General features: G+C 51.4%; 1 protein-coding gene across 1 annotated transcript in view; it reads right to left on the bottom strand.

The window, feature by feature from the left end:
- Csmd1 (CUB and Sushi multiple domains 1) overlaps nt 1-11,535 on the bottom strand; it is a 1,642,653-nt gene that overhangs the window by 443,678 nt on the left and 1,187,440 nt on the right. The window contains exon 9 of the mRNA XM_012517218.2: nt 4,200-4,324. Coding sequence (XP_012372672.2) covers nt 4,200-4,324 — 125 coding nt within the window. The remainder of the gene's footprint in view (nt 1-4,199; nt 4,325-11,535) is intronic.

Genomic DNA, 11,535 nt, shown 5'->3' with positions numbered 1-11,535 from the left:
GAGAGAGAGAGAGAGAGGGAGAGAGAGAGAGGGAGAGAGAGAGGTGGAGAGAGACAGAGAGAGGAGAGACAGAGACCAAGTAAGGAGGAGAAGGAAGACGAGAAAATGAATGAAGAGGAGGAAAAAAACAGAGAAGGTTAAGAAGAGTGGAGAGGAGAGGAAAAGAGAGAGACTGAGGAAGGAATCACTGCACAAAGAAAAAGCAGAAGTGAATGGCCTCCAAATCGCTGCTGTCCCCGCGTGCAGAGCTGATGCACGTCTGGGCGTGGGCCTGGGTCGCTGCATGGAGAAAAGGCTGAGCAGGAGCAGCGGCAGCTTTGCAGGAACTTGGGCCAAGCATGGCCGAGGATTCCGCCACAGGATGGTCTTTTCCAGAAACGGGAAGTCTCACTCAGTTCCCGCCGACTGCGGGTTGTTCTCCCTTTGACTCTTGGAGGCAGGTCCGGGACTGGGAAAAGATGACCTCGGCTCCTCGCAAAGACAGGGAAGGCTGGCGTCGGTCCTTGTCCCCGAAAGACGCAGCCGCGTACCCTCGCAGGGGAAGGTGAAAACAGGCGACCATAGCTGAGCTGGGCCCTGCTCGTGCTCCTGCAGGCCTGGAGCGAGCTCGGGAGGCCGCCGGGGTCAGCAAGGGGTCGGGAGACCCGCGGGAGTCACAGCACTGCGTATTTTCAAACCACGCAAAACAAAATAAAACAACACAGAGCAAAACAAAAACCAGACTTGAATTTTTCATCACAAAGCAGTCGGGAGTGGCAAAGAGACGCGCCTGCGCTGGCATTCCCCACTGGGCATGCGCACCACGGCCTCGCGCGGCGCTCCCTAAATACTTGCGCTCCTTGTGTCCAGGGAATAAGCTGAATGCAGAATACTGGCAATCACCTTAAAATTCATACTCTGAAAACACGAACTGGTGCAAAAGGAGATTCTGTATGAGAATGAATTGAAAAATTATAACAGCATGTTCAATCCCCGGTTTCATTAAAAAAAAACCTGCATTTATAATTTAGTTATAATATTAATATTTGAATCATGGATGGTATGCTTACTTTGTTAAGAAGCAGACATTAACACAGACCAAGCAGAATGTGGTTTGGTTTAAAAACGAAAGATTAGCTCAGGAACAGGGATGGGTGTGAGCAGGCGCCAGCGTAATGCGTCCTCTGGGAAACTGGCCTGAGGGGCCTGTGGAGAGCTGTCAGCCCAGTAGGAGCTGCAGGGTGAGTCGAGGGTAACCAAGTGCTCTGCAGAAAACACCCCGCTGGGCAGCTGGGGCGTAGAAGGGGCTGCCCAGCCTCTCAGCTCCAGCAGCCAGAGACCCGAAAGCTCCCCACCATGTGGCCAGGGTGACATGGATGCAGAGGAGCGGTCTAATGGCTCTGCATTGGGCTGGAGGACAGGACCCTGGCACACTGCTGGTGGGTGGCAACAGGCAAAGCCCGGGCGCTGCAAAATCTAAAACGCAACTGTGGCCCAGGAACCCCACTCCTGACCCCACATCCACAGCGAACAAAGTTGCTGTGCACAGCTGTCTGCGCTGCTCCTGTTCGTCCAAGGCAGCTCTGCTCCGTGGAGAAGCGCGTGGGGCCCAGGCCTCCCTGGTAAATGGCGAGGAAATGCAATGCTTCCGAGCAAGCGACAGGGTGAAACCTTGTTGCTCATAGCAACAGGATGGAACCGGCAGTCCTTGTGCTAAGTGAGCAATGCCAGCCACAGAAAGGCGCGCACTGCAAGGCGGCACTTGTGTAGGTAATATAAATTTGTTCTCACAGAAGTTGATAATACGTGCGGTAATCTGACAGCTGTGGAGTCAGGGCGAAGGAGACCGGGACAGCCAGGCCGTGGGCCCTGCGCTGTGGTTTGTGGGGAGAAGTAACTTCTGCTCTGCTATTGTACAAGAGGATGCTGCGGATGGGCACAGCTTAGTGTGGGTTTAAAGACTAGAGGGACGTTGGTCTTTTTATGGCCAGTTAGTGCTCTGTTGTGTATAAATACCAACCCGTCTTTATTCTTTCATCTGCTGATGGTGGACTTGAATGTTTCCCCATAAAGAAATGATAAAAATTTGAATACACAGATACATGTAATCAACCTAACATCAAAAAATGTATATGTTATTAAAATGGCACACTGCACCCCATAAATAGAGACAATATTATATTATTATATTCATGAAAGACACATTTACACTAAAAGGAGAAAGAATGGTCGCTGGGTATGTGGCACACTTCTGAATCCCAGCACTTGGGAGGCTGAGGCAGGAGGAGCACAGTAAGTTCCAGGTCAGCCTCACTACATAGCGAGTCCACAGTAAGCCTGAAATGCATATTGAGACCCTGCCTCAAAAGAAAGAAAGAAAAAGAAGCCAGTCTTTTGCATCAGAGAGGAGCAGTGGGAGCTGGGGAGATGGCTCAGTGGAATAAGTGCTTCCCTGGCAAGCGCAAGGGCCTGAGTTCAATCCCTAGTTCCACCAAAAGAAAGAAAGAAAGAGAGGAGCGGCGGCAGCAGGGACAAGGAGCCCTCTGCCCAGCAGCCGGGATCCTGTGGGTGTCTGAGGCCTGGTCCGGCTCTATGCCTGGAGAAGACTAAGGAAGTAAATGCTGTGGATCCAGAGATAAAAATCAAGGTGTACAAGGCCGACCAGCTAGCTCAGGGGACTATCGAGCCTGCTCAGGTGGGCAAAGGGACCAGGGTTCAATCTCCAGTGCGCCATGCCAGTCCCACCCCCGGGGCGCACCGAGAAGGCGACTGAGACTGGGTGTGGTGGCACACACCTATAATCCCAGCACTTTGGAGGCTGAAAACAGGAGGATCACTATGAGTCTGATCTACATAGTGAAACCCCGTAGACCCTGTACCAAATACATTAAAGAAAATAAAATAAAACTTACAAAAATAAATCAAAGGTATGCAAGCATGGGCTGCGTCACCCAGCCACTTCCAGAGTAACACATTTACAGGAGTGCACGTTTGCCACTTGTGTATTTTGACTTTTCAAAAATAGTCTATTTCTAGTTTATGCAGGTGAGGAGACTATGAAAGGGTAGAAATTGCTCTTTCCTGGAGGAAACAGCGTCACTGACCTAGAGCTGCTTACACCGGGGAGGTGGGGTGATTGCTTCCCCAGGGGGGAGCCTGGAGCTGCCGCAGCTCTCCCCAAAGCGGAGCGATTTGGGTCAGGGTCACCCCAGAGGGCTGGCCGGTCAGGGCTGGAGCACTCAGCTGCCCGGGCTTCCCCGGCAGGGCTGGGCAGTTCTGTGCAAACAGGAGACCCACCCGTGCCTTGGGCGGACAGGGGCTCACAGGGCTGCAGCTCCTCCTCCTGGACACACACGGTCCAGAAAGACTGGGGCGCTGCTTGCAGTTCTTCGTCCAGATGAAGCTGGAAACTGCTTCATTATTTCACTTCACAGGCAGTAACAAGCATGGCACATCCGAGGGCCATTAGTCCCCAAAAGCCAGGAGAAGCAATCATATTGTTACCTGTGAAACTTCACTGCAGTGCTTTTTATGTCCCTGGAAATACCAGTGTGCACAAATTATCTTAAGAACTGAAAAACCCAAGCCCTAGTTTTCCCTTAGAACTATTACTCTTTCCCACATTGAACCAGTCAAAAGAAGTTTTGGTTGTTTTCAGTACGATTTGTAAAATTCCGGGGGAGTTAATACACCTCATGGAAGTGACACATCTCCCTTCTGATTTCATGTATTCTTTGAAGGAGCTGCCGATGGCGACAAAGACTTCGCTCTGTGAGCGCTGCCCAGGGTTGCTAAGACAGTCACCTATAAAACGACAGGTCACAACGACGCTGAGAAACCCCTTCATTGCTCACAGCATGAAATCCCAAGAGCTCAGCCTCACCGCAGAGCACAGGAGGGAAGGGGCGGATCTGCGGGCAGGCACGCAAGACTCCAAAGGACCTGGCCACCTACGACATTCGACATAGGCGTCCTGCGCGTGGAGGGAGGCGCGCCACGCACACAAGGGTGCGCGAGCTCGCAGCGGTGCTGTGCGCGTGCCCGCCGAAATCTAGCGCACGGAGGCCCTGGGAGGTGTCCGTCTCCTGGCACACCTCGAGGAAAGCGTCCTTTAACCACGTCGTTGCTGCCAAGTTCGTCTCCATCTGCAGACACTGCCTTGTCTTGAAACCTCACTGGACGCCGGCAGAAAGACCCCCCGCGGCGGCCAGGCACCTCACCTCGGCAGATGGGCCGGTGGTCGCTCCAGGCTGCCAGCGTCTCCGTCACTCTCTGGCACGTGATGGCCTTGGATCCCTGGAGCACGTAGCTGTCCTCGCAGGAGAACTGCACATTCGCTCCAACCCTAGGCAGGGAGAAAACACAGACAGCCCAAATTACTCACTCATCGGCGTCGCCCTGCGAAGGGCAGTGAAGGAGGCTCCAGCGGCGTTGCCCCCAGCCGCCCCCCGAGGCCCGGGCGCAGAGCCCTGGGGGACCGCGCCAGGCCGGGAGGCAAGCGGCCGGTGGGATCTGCACCCCACCTCACTCAGCGGACAAAGAAGCACGTGAACCCAGTCTCGGCACCTCGGAGACAGGGAGGAAGACAAAGCAGCCTGGATACGTGTGCCGCTCACAAGAAACAGTGCGTGCGAAGGAGCTGCGGGCTCAGAGGCAGCACGAAGCTGGCCGTCGTCCCACTTGAATAAATATCTTCCAAAAGCAAGGACTGAAAAAGTCCCCGCGGAGGAAACGTCTCAGTAAGGATGTATGTTCCTGTCACAAACATTTATCATGTTCCAAAGAAGGCCAGTGACATAATTTAAAGATACATCTCACAGGGAAAAAGCCATTTGTTTTAGAGACCAGCAATCCATCCAGCTAAGAGCTAGATGAAGAATGGTCCTGGCTGCGGGGCTAATCTGCAAACACAAAGCTTTGAGGCTGCACCATTCACCACAGCGCAACTGCTGGGCAGGTGTGAGAGGCGGAGCGAGGCGCGTCGGCCGCAGCGCGTCCAGGGCCTCCTCCGCTAGGCCTGGCACCCGGCGCCGCGGCAGCGCGCGGATCCTTCGCTCTCGGACAAGCTCACTGTTGCAAGAAGGGATTCCGACAAACCCCAGGATAGGAGCTGAGGAAGCAGGGAAGAGTTCCTGGGAGGACGCGTGTGAGGAAGGCCGTACAGTGCACAGAGGCAGCGCCGGGTCAAAGGGAAGGCGAACACTCAGACGCTTCCGTTCCTGCCCGTGGGAAAGATGTGCTCCCGGGTGGGAGGGAGGAGCCTGCTCCAGAGAGCGGAGGCAGACGGTGTCGCTCACGGTCACCGCTCTCTTTCTTGGGTTCTCATGGAGGAGTGGAAAACCATACTCAGGGTCAAACACCTTGGGCAGTTCCAGGTTAACCAAAACTAAAGCCTTTTCTACAGAGATTTGCAGCCAAAATTTAACACATAAATGTTTATTTTGCCCATGTAAGGGAATGCAAAATATGTGCAGGGGTCCACATCTCCCTGCCTAGGAAGCCTGCTGTTCAACAAGTTCGAGGAATAACTTGAGTTACATGAAAATAATATTGAGAAAACCACAGCGTAGGCACCGAGGATGCACGCTCCCGAAGATGAGCACGGCCGGACCAGGCACAGACTTGGTGCCCAGCTTCGTGTCTGTCGCCCGCGCTGATAATCTGCATGTATTGTGCCATGTAATTGCGACCACTGGTCTTTGGTTAAGCCTCTGGACTGACCACGTTGAAAAGTGAGACACACTAGGAGAATGGCTTTCAAACCAGCTCTGGCATCTCTGTATTCTTTGTCCTGGCCTCAGTTTCTACAACTCTCTATCCATATGTTTCAGTTTCTACATTTGTCATCATTATTTTAGGACATTTTATCAAACATAGGAAGCCACACCCCACCAGAGTTACTGATGAAGCAGAGATGGGTAAGAAAACCCGAGTCCAGCCCCACAGAGATGATGGGAGCTTGAAGGAAGAAAAATCTCATAGTAAATATGAAGAAAACAAAAGTGACTTCTGGCCCGCAAAAGAAATAAACTGAGCAATGGGATTAGTAACCAGGAGGAGGGCAGGGGCTAGAGCAGGCCAACACTGCAGGCCCCTCTTAGCCCAGATGCTGAGGTGGAACATGATATCTCGAGGGTAACCCAGCAGGAAGGAAGGGGTGGGATTACCACTGCATGTGGTAGTCACAGAGTTTCCCCCATGGTGGTGTCATTCGTGAGCAAAGGAGGGCTCTGCACAGCCCGGCTGGCACCCCCTCATGTGTGCCTTCCACCCTTGCTAGCTGTTAAGGTCAGCATTGTTGGTGAATTGTGTTTGTTTCAGCAAAAGCAACCATGACCCTGAGCTTCACACAAGCAGGCAGAGAAAGCAAAACCGGAGGAATGAGACTGTGTTAAGTTTAGAATCTCAGGTGTCTCATTTACTTTTTTATCATTGCTGGGACAAAACACCAGACACTCAAAATGAAGGAAGGAAAGCTTTATTTAGCCCCCAGTTGCTGGAGGTTTCAGTCCATACTCAGCTGGTTCCAAGGCAGAGCGGCACATGGCAGAGGGCAGCAGTTCATGGTGTCAGAAAACAGCCAAGAGCAAGAGCCAAAAGGGAGGTGCAGCTGCGGCAGCCGGCAACCCTCTCCACTGCCTTACACTGTATGCAGATTACTGTCGTAGGGCAGGTGTAGTGCTCACACCCTTAATCCCCACATTAGATGATGAATTAATCACAAAATCTAGAAGCACCCCATGATTACATGAGGCTTTGGAGGACAATTAGACACAAACCGTAACATTCTGCCCTGGTCCCCCAGATGCATGCACATCCCTTTATGCGAAAGGATTTTAGTCCCTCTTTCGGAGTTACCAATTCCACAGAATAAGCATTGCTGAGTCCAAGTCCTAGGACTCCTCTGGGATCTAAGGCAAACTCTTACAAGTGAAAAAGTTAAACACTTGCATCACTTAGTGGCCCAAGATAAACATTACCACTCCAAAAGGTACAAACAGCAGGATGCAAGGCACTGGGATCAAAGCGAGTTCAAAATCCTGAAGGGCCAACATTAAGTCCTGTAGGTCTGTGGACCATCCGAGGCAACGTGTGGCAAACTGTGAGCTCCGTATGTCTCCACCTCTACGGCACTTTTCATGGGAGCTCCCGTGGCTTCTATCTTAGGCATGTTTTGCTCCCTCCTTGCAATTTGCCTTAAATGATCCATTTTTCTAGCTTTTCCAAAATTTTTGGGTCTCCAGTGCACTGTAGGCATCTCAATTACAGATTCACACAGTGCCCTCCCAGGGGCACACCGCCTGGCCTCCCAGGCCTCCTTCTGAGATCTAGGTGGAAGCCTCCTTAACCTCACTACTTCTGCACTCTGCATGCACCTAAAACCAGCACCGCAGGGCCGATGTCAAGATCTGCTTCAGCTGGAGCAGTCACCAAGTTTTTTCGCTCTTGGCTGTAAGGGTTGAGTACCTAGACTGCTGAGCATTCTGACCCTGCTTCTGAGGAACAAGTTCTCTATGCTGCCACCATTCTTGAGCCTGGTCTGGCTTTTGTGGCCATTCTGGAATATGGGGCTCTGCAGTTGTCCCCTCAAAGGAAACTTTCACTTTTGCGGTTTTTAGGTTGCAGATGATAGAGATGTGCTGCTTCCTGTGCTGCCCTCAGGCCGACTTTTCTGCTCTCCTGTGCCTTCTCCTCTCAGCTCCATCTTTGCAGTCTTTAGTGGTGCTCCCCTTCTTGCCAAGTTCACAGCGTTTTAAATCATCCTGCTGGGCTCTTTTCTCTTGATTCTCAACATCTGGCTCTCTGCTTCATCTCAGGCTCACGCAAAGCCTGTGGACACGAGCGAAATACAGACACACTTCCTGCCAGGCTGTAACACATGTCGTCTGGAGCCCAACAACCAATACAGATCTTTTCCCCAGCAGAATCCTCCCCAGCCAGGTGTTCACAAGCAGGATTTTTATCAGCACTGTGGTCTTCTGAGCTCCGACCAGAATCTCCCACACGGAATAGCCAAAGGTGTTCCAGGGCTTCTCTTACATGTGACCTCTCTGAACCTTTCCTATCTCCTCCCACAAGCCAATCCCAAAAGCTCTTGAACATGACCAGTTATAACCACAATCAACAACCCCTCTCCTGGTACAAAATTCTCTCTCAGTCACTTTTCTCTCATTGGGAGACAAAATACCCGACACCCAAAATTAAGGAAGGAAAAGGTTTTTAGCCCACAGTTTGTGGAAGTTTCAGTCCCTACTCTCCTGGCTCCAAGGCAGAGCGGCTCATGAAAGAAGGCAACAGTTCATGGTGTCGGAAAACGGCAAAGAATAAAGATCGAAGCAGCTGTGGTGGCAGCCAGGGAGCCTCTCTCCCTCCCTCATGCTCCACGTAGATTACCTGCCCCTGGACAGGTGCAGCACTCAAGCCATAATGCCCACGTTGGGTCATGAATTCATCACAAACTCTGGAGGCCGCACCATGACTGCACAAGGCAGCCTGCCAGATGGGAGAGAGCATTTGTGATCCACGCACCCAATACAGAATTAATGCTCAAAACATACCAGAAGCCCATTAAATCCAAAGTAATTGCACAAATAAACCTGTTTTAAGATGGCAAAGACCTGGGCAGACATTTCTGGGAAGAAGATGCACAGACAAGAGGACAGAGCAAGGACCTCACGGCCACCAGTGGCTGGGAAAGCAGCGACCAGAAGCGCCGAGGGCATCGCTGCACGTCACAGGGTGGCATTTCTGAAAAGAATAAAACAGAAGCATTGGCACAGAGGTAGAGAAAAGCGTGCGCTCTGGCCCGGCCCTGGTGGAGAATCAGGGAGGCTCCCCACACAGTGAAATCAGAGCCGTCCTGTGACTCAGCGCTCACGCCAGGTGGGCACAGCCAGAGGAACTGGGAGCAGCACAGCAGAGCCGCACCTGCTTTCCCAAGTTCATTACAGCGTTACAAATCACACACAAGACATACTACAAAGCTACACACCCACAAGGGACAAATGGGTGAAGAAAATAAAGCATGCACATCAAAATGCTATTCGCCATGAAGAAGCACAGGAAAGCCCCACAATTTTCAACAGCACGGATGAACCTGGAGGAGATTATGTTAGGTGTTACACGCCACTGAAGAGGGAGATTACAGCACCAGTTCGCACTCACAGGCAGCATCGTTACAGATAGAGAAGTACAGAAGAGGGTGCCCACAGGAGGTAGAGGCGGGGGCAGCGCTGGCCAGGAAGGCTCACCTGGGGAGTGAGTTCGAGGGTCTCTGCGCAGCACAGTGAGGATGGGTAATAGTAATACATTCCTTATCTGAACGTGGCTGAAACAGATTCCAAATGTCCTCAGAGCACTAAAGATGTCAGAAGTACATGAGATAAAAAATATGCTTGACCTCCCTACACGTTGTACATATTTGTACATATCACGTGAACCCTAAGTCTGTGCCATTCTTGTTGACTTTTAAGGAGATGCTATTAACACTGTCACTAAATGATGCAATTTCAGACAGTACGGAGTTATCCTCCAAAATAATACACTCAATTACCCTTTGTGAATTTGAAGCAACAAAAATGCCCAGTAGCACCATGCTGGAATAAATTATGTTTAGATATGTTTATGGAATATAATGTTGCTACATAAAAGATGAAAAAAACATAGTGCCACACCAGCCCTGCCCCCGGGGCGCGCTGAGACGCAACTGACACACGGCCCGGTGGCGCCTGGGAGGCCAAAAACAGGAGAACCCTTACGAGTCTCATCTGCGTAGTGAGACCCTGTAGCAAACACATAAAAAGAAAGAAGAGAAAAGTACGTGGGAATAAAGAGCAACATATGAAACTTCACACATCAAAAATATTAGTGAAATAAAATTAAAAATAAATAAATAAAAAATAAAAGGGCCAGCCAAAAAGCTCAGTGGATTAAAGCACCTGCAAGCAGGCGCCGGGGCTGGGGGTTCGATCCCAGGCCTGCTCTGCCAACCCTGCCGCCGGGGTGTGCTAGGAGGGCAATTGTGACAGAGTGGTGGCGTGCACTTGTAATCCCAGCTCTTGGGAGTCTGTAAACAGGCGGGTCACTAGGAGTCTGGTCTAGCAGTGAGACCCTGAACTCCCTGTAGACCCGTCCCTAAAATACAAAAAAAAAAAAAAAAAAAAATTAGTGCACTATATCTCTAGCACTATATATCAGGAAAAAAATGCAAGATTTCTGTTGTGAGTGGTAATACCACTTTATGAGGGGGCATCACTATCTATGGTATTTCCTTTTTTAAAAAATATAAAGCATGAGGTCCTGAGTTCAATTTTCAGCACACACAAAACCCACGGAAATGTTTTACATGAGAGCCACATGGTCATCAGTGCCCCCAGAGTCCTCTCCCTGCTCCCAGCACACTGGTTCTGTCCTTCTGGCCACCTTCTGAAGCAGCTCCGAGGTCCTCTCTCATCAATGTCTTTACTGCGGGGATCAAAAACACAGGGAGCCCCTCTGCTCTGTGTCGCCCGGCAGGAAGGCACACTCCTGAGAACAGCAAGCGACCCTCGGCACGCGTAGCCCCTGGATCCTGCACCGCACGACTTCTGGGTCTTCCCCACATGCGGCCAAGGCTTTGAATCACCTTGTGAGGTCAAGTCAGTCTAGCAATGTGACGAAAGACACCTATGCAAGAGGACATCCAGGATGGCTTCGGAGGTGGCAAGAGGTGGGATGAGCCTGACTGTGTGAGAAACGGTCTTGAGGGGATTCATGGCCGCACGTCTTTTACAGCAGCTCACTTACTTTCTTTTTTCTTTCGTCCATCCTTTCTTTTTTTTTTTTCTTTTTTTTTTTTTGTATTTTAGGACAAGGTCTATGGTTAGGACAAGGTCTATAGGGTCTCACTGTGTAGATTGGACTCACAGTGATCCTCCTGCTTACAGCTTCCCAAGTGCTGGGATTGCAGGGCCCATCACCACGTGCAGTAGCTCTTTTTCAATCTCGACTGTTCTCTGCACTTCTGCTCACACATTATATTTTTCTGTAGACTCTAATTGTGCTACTTCTGATTTTATTACTTCAGAGCTGAGTTCAAGAGGAAGCTTAAGAGGGCTCCGCTCAGACTTCTCTCCTGCCCTGTGTTAGTGGTACATGACAAGTGGACAGCTGAGACCTTTCCTGCTCAAATTCCTGCCAGGTAAGGGTGGAGGAGCCTCGCTTGGCACGGAGTGGAGTCCTTCCTTCCCTGGGAGTCCTTCCCAGGGAGTCCTTCCCCAGCGTCCTTCCCTGTGAGTCCTTCCCAGTGTGTCCTGCCCAGGGCATCCTGCCCAGTGCATCCTGCCCAGTGAGTCCTTCCTTGTGAGTTCTTCCCAGTGCATCCTCCTCAGTGCATCCTGCTCAGGGCATCCTGCCCAGTGAGTCCTTCCCAGGGAGTCCTTCCCCAGCGTCCTTCCCCAGCGTCCTTCCCTGTGAGTCCTTCCCAGTGTGTGCTGCCCAGGGCATCCTCCCCAGTGCATCCTGCCCAGTGAGTCCTTCCCTGAGTCCTTCCCAGTGCATCCTGCCCAGGGCATCCTG

Source organism: Octodon degus, unplaced genomic scaffold (genome assembly GCF_000260255.1).
Source record: "Octodon degus isolate 3935 unplaced genomic scaffold, OctDeg1.0 scaffold00155, whole genome shotgun sequence".
NCBI classification, from domain to species: Eukaryota; Metazoa; Chordata; class Mammalia; order Rodentia; family Octodontidae; genus Octodon; species Octodon degus.
This window is presented reverse-complemented; position numbering and strand designations above follow the sequence as displayed.